At 38.0% G+C, this 14709-nt stretch overlaps 1 protein-coding gene across 5 annotated transcripts in view; it reads left to right on the top strand.

The window, feature by feature from the left end:
* Positions 1-14709, top strand: part of LOC127866349 (DNA-dependent protein kinase catalytic subunit-like) — a 130948-nt gene that overhangs the window by 32179 nt on the left and 84060 nt on the right. For all 5 annotated transcript variants that reach the window (XM_052406820.1, XM_052406821.1, XM_052406819.1 and 2 more), the window contains exons 20-25: positions 233-352; positions 2444-2600; positions 3119-3225; positions 3858-4050; positions 7125-7336; positions 8739-8846. In XM_052406820.1, coding sequence (XP_052262780.1) covers positions 233-352; positions 2444-2600; positions 3119-3225; positions 3858-4050; positions 7125-7336; positions 8739-8846 — 897 coding nt within the window. The remainder of the gene's footprint in view (positions 1-232; positions 353-2443; positions 2601-3118; positions 3226-3857; positions 4051-7124; positions 7337-8738; positions 8847-14709) is intronic.

The following is a 14709-nucleotide window of genomic DNA, read 5'->3' on the forward strand; positions in this document are numbered from 1 at the left end:
CTTTTGACCTTACAACATTCAAACTTGCCTGAATTGTTTCTTATGATATGAAGTAGTGCATGTGCAATTTTGATTACCCAACTGTGAAAATTTATATTTTTGTTTCCTGGGTGCGAATGTTATGCATGCTAATTATGGTAGGGTTTTCACCAACCAGTACTCCTTTATTGCATAAAATATTGCCAATGTCCTTTTTATTTTGTTTACTCATACACAGCCTGCTATTTTCAAGGTACTGGTGCGGATGAAGCAATATCGGGATGAGTTGTTAGCTGCTTGCCTGATTTTCATTCTGTCACTTCCAAAGGAAGTCATTTTGGATCAAATGAGTGAAGTTGTGGGAGCTATTCAAGTAAGATACAGTATTCTTGTTGTTTGTCAAAAGCAAATTGCTGTCAGCCAAGTTTTAAAACTTTTATCTAAGCAAAAGAGCAATCTCCTTTTTTCATTACTTTTAACTCGACTATATGTGTATATATATATATATATATATATATATATATATATATATATATATATATATATATATATATATATATATATATATATAGTCGAGCTATCCAACTCATCCCGGCGTTGGCATTACCGTGATCGTTGGAATGTTAAGTTTGCGTACCACCTCAAATATTTTCTATGTCCCTTGACATATTGCTTTTATATTTTGCATACTTCTTTACCAACATGCCCCCAATCTATAAACAAGAGCAGACAACTGTATCAAGCATTTTGTATGAATTATGGCCCTTTTACACTTAGAATATGCAAATTATTGAAAAATCTATGTTTAAGTTTGCTTACAACCTAAAATATTTTCTATGTCCCTTGACATATTGCTTTCATATTTTGCATACTTCTTTACCAGCATAACCCCCATCTATAAACAAGAGCAGACAACTGTATCACGTATTTTGTAAGGATTATGGCCCTTTTTTCACTTAAAATATTGAAAATGTTGTTTAGTTTTTTGTTAAGGTCCACTTTTTTCCTAAAGTATCAAAGCTTTTGCTTTCATACTTGCAACACTTACTAACTATAATAAGGGGACTTTGCAGGCAAAGTTATGTTACTCTGACTGGTATTTTGATAGAATTATGGCCCTTTTTATACTTAGATAATTGAACATTTGTTTAAGTTTTGTGTGTTGGTCCATTTTACTCCTAAAGTATCATAGCTATAATTGCTTTCAGACTTTGACCACTCACTAATATCATAAGGTGACTGTACAGGAAAAGTTGCATAACTCTTGTTGGCATTTTAATGGAATTATGGCCCTTTTTAACTTAGTCACTTAAAATATTTTGTTAAATTTTGTGTTTAGATCCACTTACTTCTAAAGTATCAAAGCTATTGCTTTCAAACTTCAACTACTTTCTTATTATTATGAGGGTACTGCACTTGGCAAGTTGAATTTGACCTTGACCTTTGAATGACCTTGACTGTCAATGTCAAAATAATAAATTTTGCTTAAATTGCCATAACTTCTTTATTTATGATCAGATTTGATTCATACTTTGACAAAACAACACTTACCTGACATACCACAATGGACTCCACTCAAACCATCCCCCACGCCCCACCCCAGAATCCCCCCAATTTTGTTTTTTTTTCTTATTTTTGAAAGATAATCTAATAAATGACCACTTTCTTTACATTATACCCCCCTCTCCACCCCACCCCCCACCCAAAAAGATGTTTTTTAAACATGGTAAAAAAAAACAACAAATATTTATTTATTTCATTTTTAAAGGACCATCCCACCCAAGCTATTGCTATCAAACATGAAATTAAATGTTATTACTTTGTTTTATGTCTTTACAAATGTTCAATAGATTGTGGAAAATATACCTGGACATAGAATCGTCTATAAAGTACAACTTCTTTAAAACATAAGCAATCAATATGTTTCAATTATGGTCCTCTTCCACTTAGAATATGACTATATTACCTTGACCTTATTTAATATGAACAATTTCCCCATGATGGCTTATGTTATACTGTCAAGCACTCGAATAGTCGAGCGCGCTGTCTTCTGACAGCTCTTGTTCTTTTCCTTCGTTAATTGTACCATTCATGTGGAAATATTTGAATAAATTGCCAAATGTTCAGTATGGTTTATTTTGGTTTATTGAATATATACAATAGACTTAACATATATAAAGGCATGACATATGATCAGTTTTGAATTTCATAAGTTGTTAAATAAAGTATCAATACATAAAAAGGTCTAGGACTAGATTTTTTTTTTTTGATTACAACATTTAAAATCTATTTAACAATTAAGGCTATAACGTTAACATCTAAAACAGCAAAGACGAATCTACAAGAGAGCGAGAAGTCAAGTACATGTATGCTGATATAACATGTCACATAAAATACCTATATCCCTAGCATAGAGGTTAAGTTTTTAGAGGTCATATTGATATTGTTCTGCTTTTTAATGCAGGTTACATTGAAGATTGGTTTGAGTTATCTGCCCTTGGCTTCTGTTGCTATGGATGCCCTGGAAGTTTGGTCAAAGTCACTTCCTTTCAAGGTCATGGAAAAACACTATGTCAGCATTCTGCCATGTCTTGACAATTTCTTGAAAACCAAGGATCAAGGTGAGGCTTTCTATTTTATTTGTAAGTATATAAAATATTGTCAGACAGTTGTTTGAGACTTAATGGAGTTATTCTGTCCAAAAACTTGTTACAAAAATACTTATCAACATGATGGATATGTTGATGTACATGTATACAACTCAGACAATAAATTGATTAACATACATTTATATTTTAATATGGTTGAAAATTATGTTTAAGCAATCATTAACGATAAATGTCAATAAAGTTACCTCACTAATTCACACGTGCAGTACAATTACAATTTCAGATGAGCTTTCACATTAGCAGGATGATCAAAAACCTGATTATAAGCATTGTTAAGAAACACTTTTCTGTGTTATGTAAACACATTGAAAACATATTACTATGTTTATAGTTGTGCTTATAGTCATCTATGAGGCAAGTCTTCCATAAACGTGTCTTATATAAAACAATTAAATTTATCGGTATTGCTATTTTTATATGAAACCAATGTTATTGACATTATATCCTTTGATTATTGACTACTATCTTAGACACAGATGCTGTTGAGACCAACATAAATACCAACAAAAGCAAAACTGGCAGAGGCAGAAAGAAGCTCCCAGTCCGATTAGTGCGGGACAAGAAAGACAGTGCTAAGGTAGAACAGTTTATGTTCATGTGACAATGAATCATATACCACATTCGGCCAGCTCAGCTCCTTACCAACACTGCATGCTTGCGCAGACTGGTCGGGAGCTACCCTGTCTGCTATAAAGTATTGCTTGCTTTAGTGGTCTCATTATTGAACTGGTAGCTCCGGACCGAAGTCTGGTGTCTGGAGCTAAACTGGCTGCATATGGCATAAAGCCCAGTTTTGTATGACTTGGCATATAGCATGATGATTACTGTGTTCATAATGAGTTCACCAGATACGGGGGTGTCAACATTCATACACTCAACTGTACATTTATGTTGATAGATGAGAGTTCAATACATTCAGTCTGTTAAAATAGGAGCTGATTTAAAGAAAGTATTTAGTTGCAAACATTTTGGATTCCTCAAGTAAATATACTATGTTTAGTTATTTTTCAATTAGTTTTGGGTCATGTGGTTAAAGGTGAACATGCAGTATGATAATAATATTTACATCTGGTAAATACCTACCACAATTAAGAAGAAAAGTTTTTTATGTTTAATTTACTTATGATGTACTTCTCCTTAATTTTTAATTCACTTATGTACAGTTGTTTAACTTTTTATTGATAGTTTTTGTATAATTTTTGTTTTCAGAGTCGAGGATCTCAATTATCACAGATTAAGCAGCGTGTAATGCAGTATTTGGGTCAACTAGGGGGAAGCGTCAACAAAGCTTTACTAGCAAACATGGATGCCCAAATATCTGAAAGAGCCATTGCATGGGACTCAGAAAAGCATCTGAAATTTGAAATGCCTTTTGTGGATATGAAACCTGAAGTATATCTAGGTAAAGTGTTCTGTTATGGTTACTAATACCTTTAAAATTAAATAGCCTGTAATTTATTTAAGTCTGCGTAGGACAACAATAGTGGTTTGGTGTGTGTGTGCATGATTATTCGTTCTATCTTGTGTTGATTTTAAGTTGAGTGTTTTTCCTCAAATGAACAGCATGTGTAGTCAACTTGTCACACCAATGTTATTTGTCTTTTTCTCTAAGGTCAAGGTAACAATTGAAAGCCCGATGTCAAATTTTAGAATTATACAGGTTGTTCAGACTGTAATATTTATCATACTTCAAGGAATTTTAGCTCAATTGGTCATTGTGGTTTTGGGTACTACTTAAAGGTACCCTGGATACTCTTAGCCCTTTTCCCCATAAGAAGCCACGTGAAAATGGCTATGGCTACCATCATAAAACCAGAACAGCCTGCGAGTAACTCGCAGTCTGTTCAGGTTTTATATTGTTTGCTGTTTATCATTAATTAAGGGTTGGAAATGAAGCCTTTAAAACTTGAATCAAGTAAGATTAAACTTTCTATGGGACTACAAATGCGTCAAAATACGTATCTATGTGGTAAAGGGTTAAGTATACTTAAATGTACCATGGGTACAGGAAAGATACTAAAATGTACCCAGGAATTCTTACGCTTAATTGGTTGTTGTCGGCTTTAAAAACTAAATAATTATGTGCAAATTAATGTCAATATTTTGTGAATAGACCACCATATTATCGAAACTCATACTCAATAAAGTATGTTGAGGCAGGTTTTGTTCAAAGAGAACTTAGTTTTTATATTTCGTAGCGCGTTTTACAACACATTTTGGGCGGGAATCAAACTGGGGTACAGTCTAAATTGGCCAGGTACTTTTTAGTATATTTTCTGTACCTGGGGTACAATTAAGTATACTTAAGAGTACTAGGGGTACGTTTAAGTAGTACCCAAGGTAACAATGACTTATCAAGAAGAATTTTCCAATAACTTGGCAAGTGATCATCTTGTGGAGCCAGCTTTTTGCAACCTTTACTTAAAACATCACGGTCCAAATGGTCAAATATGGACAGGCTTGAATATGGTTCTGCAAAGTTCACAATAGAAAAAAAGGTTATTTGAAACTATTTTTTATAATATTGAAATACAATTTCCTTGTTTGGACTTTTTGCTTGTGAGTTTGTTTAGTCCATAACGTCTTGAAATACATTTTTTCTGACAATTTGATTTTAACATAATTAATTTTTGTTTTTATTCTTCAAAATTCTGCTATGTCAACACAATGCTGCTTTTCTGCTGTGACATTGCAATTTGCACATTAAGACAGATTAAAGCCACATCTCTCTTCATTTTTTAACAGCAAAACTAATAAATAATGACATTGATAGCTAATACATCCCAACATTAATAACCAATTTTGAGTAAACATGTGCTTAATATAGCTAGGATGTGTTAAACCAAAACTGCAATAAAGTTTAGAAATGAAAATCCCAGACTTTGTTACATAAACCTATCCCCAGAGCTCTGACTGCGTTTCATATACCTATCCCCAGAGCTCTGACTGTGTTACATAAACCTATCCCCAGAGCTCTGAATGTGTTACATAAACCTATCCCCAGAGCTCTAAATGTGTTACATAAATCTATCCCCAGAGCTCTGACTGTTACATAAACCTATCCCCAGAGCTCTGACTGTGTTACATAAACAGGGTTGCCACTTAACTTGAAAAGTCAGGGAAATTTGATTTTTTCAAGGTCAGTGAAAAGTCAGGGAATTTAAGAAAATGGTCAGTGAATATTGAAATTTCAGAAAAGTCAGTGAAAAGTCAGGGAAAAATAAAATTTTTGGTTGATGCATAAGTTATTTAGTGGCTATGGCAGTCTTCAGGTATCATTTGTTTTAGCAGATTCAACAGTATATTTTTTATTTAAAATGTTTTGACTATTTCTATGTACATAAAACATTACCATGTGTAAAGCATGTTTAAAAAATGTAAATTTATCTATTTTTTTTATCTTTAATTTTTTGTATCCTTGAAGGCTGAAAGGCTTTGCAACCCTTGCCCCCAGAGCTGATTAAACTTTGGTTATTTATTTCAGTTATCAAGAAGACCTGCTTCTGCTCCTAACTGCATGATTTTCATGTATTAACCTACAATATATCACAGATCACTGATTGATTTTCTTTTCTAATTTCAGATTTAATACAATGTTCACATACATTGAAGATAGACATATTACCCAGGGCCCTTAATCCATTTAAGGGGAAGCTGGTCGCTACCCTCATGAGGGTGAATTTTCGCGGCGTTTCCCTTTTGGGGGGATTTTTTTTACTTACTCTCTAATTATTACATTTGTACATGTTTGCACTATATTCATTTCTTTCTTCATCATTAAGTATGTTTGACAAGATTAAATTGAAATAGAATTGAGATATAATAATCATGAGACACATCTTTAAAAAAAAACAAAAAACTTTTTTTTTTTAAAGCAGGGGGAATTTTTCCCCCCAAAAGGGAAAAAACGTATACTTTTCAGGGGGGGGATTTGATAGATTGAGGGCCTTGATTACCAGCATGAGTAAACAGACATTATTTAAAGACCTGGAGTTTTCATCATGGTTGGCAAAAACTCTAAAAATGAAAACAAAGCACGCTGTCTTATATGTGGTGGTGGTTCCTTTACGCTAGGACACATGGGAAAACAAGCTCTAATCATAATTATTATGTGGTTGTTGTACATGCATAACTTTTTTATCTTTGGTTTTGTGGTATTTACTTTATAGCCTTGCATCATGCATAGTTTAGTGTACAAGTAGTACTGCTTTGTTATTTGTTGAATATTTTATGTTAAAGAATAAAATAACATTAAATGGGTGGATTTGGTCGGCTGTATGGGGAGGAGGAGGCTGCATATGCCGCGAAATTAGTCAGTGAAAACCAAGATTTGGTCAGGGAAAAGTCAGTGAAAAGTCAGGGAATTTTATTTTATCAGGTTGGTGGCAACCCTGATAAACCTATACCCAGAGCTCTGACTGTGTTACATTAACCTCTCCCCACAGCTGTTACTGTTTTACATGCACATATCAACAGATCCCTTCCTGCCGCATGTCATTGAGCTAGCCACAAGCTCCAGCGACAGACAGACGAAGGTGGCTGCCTGTGAGCTCCTACACTCCCTGGTTCTGTTCAGTATTGGGTGCTCCACCCAGCAGTCTGGAGCGCAAGTCCATAGGGCGTCCATGGCACCGCTGTTCAAACGCATCTTTCCCGCCATGCTGAAGCTTTCATGTGATGTTGAACTGGTAGGGGAGGGGTATCCAGAAAAATTCTGTTATATTCTATTACTTTTATTTTTAAAGTATTAACAGATACAAAAATGCAAATGTGCAGATGTTGCCCTTCTAACAATGCTATGGTACATTTGATGCCAGATTGCTAGCACCACAGTTGCCATTTTGTGTTGAAATCAATGCAGTCTTGGCATTATTTTTATTAGGGAGGCTGTTTTTGGAGAAAACCGAGCTATTGTCATAGCCAGCTTGTCCGCCCTCCGCCGAAGGCTTCGTGCTAAAACCTTAACATTGGCTCTAAAATCAAAGTGCTTCCACCTACAACTTTGAAACTTCATATGTAGATGCACCTTGATGAGTTCTACACGCCACACTCATTTTTGGGTCACTAGGTCAAAGGGCAAGGTCACTGTGACCTCTAATATCAAACTTTAACATAGGCTCTAAAATCAAAGTGCTTCCACCTACAACTTTGAAACTTCATATGTAGATGCACCTTGATGAGTTCTACACGCCACACCCATGTTTGGGTCACTAGGTCAAAGGTCAAGGTCACTGTGACCTCTAATATAAAACTTTAACATAAACCTTAACATTCGCTCTAAAATCAAAGTGCTTCCACCTACAATTTCGAAACTTCATATGTAGATGCACCATGATGAGTTCTACAGGCCACACCCATTTTGGTTCACTAGGTCAAAGGTCACGGTCACTGACCTCTAAAAAGAAAAAAAAATTCTTACAAGCTTTTGCAGCCGAGGGTGGCACCCGTTATGCGGTGCTCTTGTTTAGGTACAAGCCCGGTCGGGCTAGCAGCTTTGAAATTTTACTATCCAGAATCAATTTTAGATATCCCAAGTTAAAAATTATAATGCTGTAACATTTGTTACTGTGTTTGTATTGAAGAAACATTGAACAATAAAGATTAAACTTATAAACAAATGATTTTGTTTTAATTCACATTTAATGTCTGACAAAAAAATTTAACACAACGTCTCCAGACATCTCCATTGAATCATGGTCATTGTCTGAGTCACTGACATCCAGGTCTGACATGTCAGGTATGCTCTTTAAGGCGGTCTGAATAAAATAATATTATAATATGATATAAATTTTCCAAACTAATATCTGAATACAGTTATTTATGTCAAACTACAATAATACCTGTGCACAAGAAGTAAAACGAAAAGGCAACTTTTCTGCCCCAACTTCTGAGTCTTCTTAAAAAAAACAACGACATTTGTAGCAGTAGTACCATCGCCTAAGCCACATCAGGTTTGCAGTATGATACACATTTGAATTATGTCTGGTGCTAGGCAGATGTTGCCCTGCTAAGTGTGCTGTGCTACACACTACATTATGTTGCTAGGCAGCTGTTGCTTTGGAAACTAAGCTATGGTACCTTTCATACCAGGTTGCTAGGCAGCTGTTTGAGCCGCTGATGATGCAGGTTATCCACTGGTACACGGGCAACAAGCAGCACAAGAGTGAGGAAACAGAGACCCTCTTGGATGCCATCTATGTAAGTCAGGAGGCGATTAAGGGTTAATTTGTTTCTTACCCGTTTTTTCAAAAATGTTGATCTAATTTGTGATTACACAATAGTTTTAATGAAGAAATTATTTGGTAAAATGTTCAAAATCTGATTTGTTCAACATCTGATAGACTTGCAGAGGGAAAAGAAGAGAAGGTGAACTCACAGTGGCATGACTTATATAATGTGAAACATCATATAGACTTCTGCTCTGTGTTTTCCAGACATATAATCCAGTCACTAATATAGACTTTCTGTGTGTTTTTTTTTCAGACATGAATAATACAGTAACTCATGGAGACTTCTGCTCTGTGTTTTCTAGACAAAGATAGTCGTGTCATCAATGTAGACATTTGCTCTGTGTTTTTCATACATCGATAATCCAGTCAATCATGAAGGCTTCTGCTCTGTGTTTTCAGATAGGGATAAGTAAGTCACTCATATAGACTTTTGTTTTCAGACAGGAATAATCCAGCAGGTCGATTAAGAGCAATAATCCAGTTAATCATTGACTTCTGCATTGTTTTTTCAGGCAGACAGGGATAATCCAGGCACCCATTGATCTCTGTGTTTTCAGACAGGGATAATCCAATAACTCATAGATTTCTGCTGTGTTTTTAGACAAGGATAATCCAGTAACTCATAGATTCCTGCTCTGTGTTTAATGAAAGGGATGATCCAGTCATTCATAAAGACTGTGCTCTGTGTTTTCCAGACTGCTGTATTCCAGTTTTTATGCCCCCGGTAGGAGGGCATATAGTGATCGGACTGTCCATCCGTCTGTCCGTCTTTCCGTCACACTTTGCGTTTAGGTTTCGAAAAATGCTCATAACTTCTATGTCCCTTGAGATGTAACCTTCATATTTGGTATGCATGTGTATATGGACAAGGCCTTTCCATACGCACAACAATTTTGACCCCTGTGACCTTGTCGTTGAACTTAGGGTCCGCGTTTAGGTTTCGAAATCTGTGTTTAGGTTTCGAAAAATGCTCATTACTTCTATGTCCCTTGAGATATAACCTTCATATTTGGTATGCATGTGTATATGGACAAGGCCTTTCCATACGAACAAAAAATTTGACCCCTGTGACCTTGACGTTGAACTTAGGGTCTGCGTTTAGGTTTCAAAATCTGCGTTTAGGTTTCGAAAAATGCTCATTACTTCTATGTCCCTTGAGATATAACCTTCATATTTGGTATGCATGTGTATATGGACAAGGCCTTTCCATACGCACAAAAATTTTGACCCCTGTAACCTTGACGTTGAACTTAGGGTCCGCGTTTAGGTTTCGAAAAATGCTCATTACTTCTATGTCCCTTGAGATATAACCTTCATATTTGGTATTCATGTGTATATGGACAAGGCCTTTCCATATGCACAAAAATTTTGACCCCTGTGACCTTGACCTTGAACTTAGGGTCCGTGTTAAGGTTTCGAAATCTGCGTGTAGGTTTCGAAAAAAGCTCAACTTCTATCAAACGTTTATAGGAGGCATAAGTCATCCTATGGTGACAGCTCTTGTTATGTAAACTTTTGCTCTGGTTTCAGACAGCGATAATCCGGTCACCCATATAGACTTCTGCTTTGTCTTTTCAGACAGGGATAATCCAGTGACTCGTATAGACTTCTGCTCTGTGTTTTCAGTCGGATAATGCATTCACTCATATGAACTGATCTGTGTTTCAGACAGCAATAATCCAATAACTCATATAGGTATCTGCTCTGTGTTTTCAGACAGCGATAATCCAGTCACTCATATAGACATTTGCTCCGTATTTTCAGACAGGGATAATCCAGTCACTCATATAGACATGCTCCGTGTTTTTAAGACAGGGTTAATCCAGTCACTCATATAGACATTTGCTCCGTGTTTTTCCGACAGGGATAATCCAGTCACTCATATAGACATATGCTCCGTGTTTTTAAGTCGGCGATAATCCAGTCACTCATATAGACATTTGCTTTGTGTTTTTAAGACAGGGATAATCCAGTCACTCATATAGACATATGCTATGTGTTTTTAAGACAGGGATAATCCAGTCACTCATATAGACATATGCTATGTGTTTTTTAGACAGGGATAATCCAGTCACTCATATAGACATTTGCTCCGTGTTTTTAAGACAGGGATAATCCAGTCACTCATGTAGACATTTGCTCCGTGTTTTTAAGACAGGCCCCTGAGGGATAATCCAGTCACTCATATAGACATATGTTATGTGTTTTTAAGACAGGGATAATCCAGTCACTCATATAGACATATGCTATGTGTTTTTTAGACAGGGATAATCCAGTCACTCATATAGACATATGCTCTGTGTTTTTAAGACAGGGATAATCCAGTCACTCACATAGACATTTGCTCCGTGTTTTTAAGACAGGGATAATCCAGTCACTCATGTAGACATTTGCTCCGTGTTTTTAAGACAGAGATAATCCAGTCACTCATATAGACATTCGCTCCGTGTTTTTAATGTCATAAATACTGACCTGTTATCGTATGCTTATACTTTCCAAGGGGAAATAACTCATCCGGAATTTCAACTGGGAATCCGCCACCTCAATACCGTAATACAGGCCAGGTTAAACATAGTGCAATGCAACCTAGCCAAAAATCGGTAACCAACCCTCAATATTCTTTCCGGATCAACCAGGTGTATACGTGTCTTTTACGGCTCTGAATTAAAATATTGTTTTTCACTTGGTTGATTGGGGTTTTGAATAGATAAATTGTGTTATTTATCTTTTTATTTCTCATTCGGATTAATTTGTGTGGATTTAATGGATTTTGTTTCATTTGTAAAAGGTATGCCATGCTTGTTTTTATCGAACAATGGTTTATTTCTACCATGCTGGGTGTTTTCAGGCGCGAACGACCACGTGCAAAACGTGCTCTTCTAATACATTGCTAGAACGTGCAAAGCATGTTCTTCTAATGTGTTACGAGATCGTGCAAAGCGTGTTCTTCTATTGACAGATTGTTTATCATTTGCCATTGTGTGCAATAATGATTTTAACGTTCCGTATGACAATCTAATTGATCGTCATTCTATTTTTCATCTGTTTTGAATTAAACTTTTGTTTAATTTATGATCTACGGCAGTATTATTATAATTTTCATTATGGTCAAATAATGATTTTATGTGCCGTATGATAATCTGGTCTGTGACCAGTTTATGGTTGAATATGCTTTGCTCTTGTTTTTCATATATTCGACTACATGATGGTCGCAGAAACAAGAGTGGATAAATACCCGGTGACTTCGCAGATCATGGATGATAGTTGCAGTATCAGTCACCGGGTATCGGGCACGATCGCGACCGTACTATGCTAAGTCTCTTAGACAGTCGGTCAACATCAGACCATATGGCGACACCCGTCAGCCGGTCTTTGCCCGATGGCATTGGTCAAGGACATCGACCAATGCCGGACCATTTGGCATCCGCCATACGGTCATTATCCGGTGACAACACTGGTCATGATATGACCGGTACGTCACCGGGGACGTTGATCACGGACCATTGATCGACGTCTGACCGGCCGGTCCGGTCACCGGTCATGTCACCGGTCCGGTCCGGTCACCGGTCATGTCACCGGTCCGGTCCGGTCACCGGTCCGGTCATTGATCACCGGTCCGGTCACCGGTCATGTCACCGGTCCGGTCCGGTCACCGGTCATGTCACCGGTCCGGTCCGGTCACCGGTCATGTCACCGGTCCGGTCCGGTCACCGGTCCGGTCATTGATCACCGGTCCGGTCCGGTCACCGGTCATGTCACCGGTCCGGTCATTGATCACCGGTCCGGTCACCGGTCATGTCACCGGTCCGGTCATGTCACCGGTCCGGTCCGGTCACCGGTCATGTCACCGGTCCGGTCATGTCACCGGTCCGGTCCGGTCACCGGTCATGTCACCGGTCCGGTCATGTCACCGGTCCGGTCATGTCACCGGTCCGGTCATTGATCACCGCTCCGGTCACCGGTCAACAGTCATCAGTTAGGCCTGCCACCGATAACACCAGTCACCGGTCAAGAAGAAGAACTCGGTCTTCTTCATTGAATTATTCTCCTATTCTTCGTTGAATACATCGTCTTCATCAAGGATTAGACATCGGACACGCTCTTCTTCGTCGAGCAGTTCTCATCGTCGCGGCTCTCGTAAGCGATCACGTCGTCACTCACGGAGACGTTATTCTAGAAGATCTCGGTCTCATCGCAGCCGATCCACATCTCGGCCGATCCAGATCTCGACATCGCAGGAAACGAGGACGTCGTCAACCTTCACGTAGACATCAGCGGACTGCATTGAGCACCACTGGATATTTATCGAACATACCTCTCCTTCATTGAGCAGTTCTCGGCGTTGATACGCTCGTAAGCGATCATGTCAATGCTCACGGAGACAATATTGTAGAAGACAATATTTCCAGCGTAGCCGAACAATATTTCGGCATCGAAGTTATATGGATGTCGCCACTTCTCACGTAGGCGTTAATGAACCTACTGGTCATATCGACGTTCTCCATTTTATTCCTTTAGGAATATCATGTCTCCATTCCACGTGTGATGGTTCTTCTTATGGCATCCACACATGTTGCAGTCACCGAGCCGTAGTTGTATACGAACACTAGTTCGTTTAACATTCAGGCTTCGGGATAAGCTGTTCTTTTCTCCACTACGACTACAAGGACACTTATGCCTATTAATACTGATAATCTACCGTTGTTTTCCGGTTAACATTATCAGATGACTTCGTGGATGGTCATTCTTCTGCACCAGATATTTCCATTCTGACGCAGTTATATTATACCGGTCTCGATCACCGGACATCGGTCACCATTCATCGGTCATATCACCGATCACTGATCACCGGTCAGAATAAGTGATGTCTCATCGCCATCGGATTGGATTTTTTTTTGGCATGATCTTCTTTTCCGAGCAGTGCTTGACATTGATAGCAGACCATATGGATTCCATCATTTTTCGGTCTTTAACTGGTAACGTCACCGGTCATATTATGACTGGTCCGTTCACCGGGCTACAGTTACCGGTCATTGACCGGTCCGGTTCGGTCACCACTTACCAATTACCGGTATTCCACTGTGTTTTCATCGGTCAATTTTTAGTATCACGGGTATCGTCTACATTACATAGTTGTATACCCCTGGCTATGATTGTATTGAATACTATATTTTATGGATTCAACAATCTACATAACTTTTTGTGTTTTTCAATACTGATGTTCTACTGGCGACGGTTACCAAATCATGCTATATCTGTTATTTGTACTTCTATCTCAACCGGCTACATGCAGACTACTGGTCTTGCAGATAGATCGGCTGAAGTGGGCTCGGAGACTAGCATTGAGGTCGAACATTACTATTTGACCTCTATTAATTTATGTTCGAGACCCGAAGGATGAATTGTCTTAACCGCCTTTACCTGTCGGCTACAGACTTTGCAGTCAGTGTCACGGAACAGTTGGGACACATTAATGACGCTAGCAGGATTAGCAAGACGACATTTGTATCGACTTCTGCTTTTCTATTGCTCCTACGGCAGTGCATATTTTCAAGCTACTGGAATCAACAAGAGTTCTGATACATAGGATTGCCTATCAGATTGACCGCATAGCGGCTACAGTCTTGTAGATGGCTTAGGACCTATTGAACTCAGATCTTAGATCCTAGGATCTGGAGGGACCTCATCTTAAAGATATTCTTCTATTACACTTCTGGCCATAACAGGCCGTCTTCCTATAACTGGTCGTATTCCTTTCGGAATTCGTCCAGGTTAGAAGTCTTGAAGTAAATGGATTAATCAAGTCAGAATTTAAGACTTCCATGCATTCT

This window comes from Dreissena polymorpha, chromosome 2 (genome assembly GCF_020536995.1).
Source record: "Dreissena polymorpha isolate Duluth1 chromosome 2, UMN_Dpol_1.0, whole genome shotgun sequence".
In the NCBI taxonomy this organism is placed as follows: Eukaryota; Metazoa; Mollusca; class Bivalvia; order Myida; family Dreissenidae; genus Dreissena; species Dreissena polymorpha.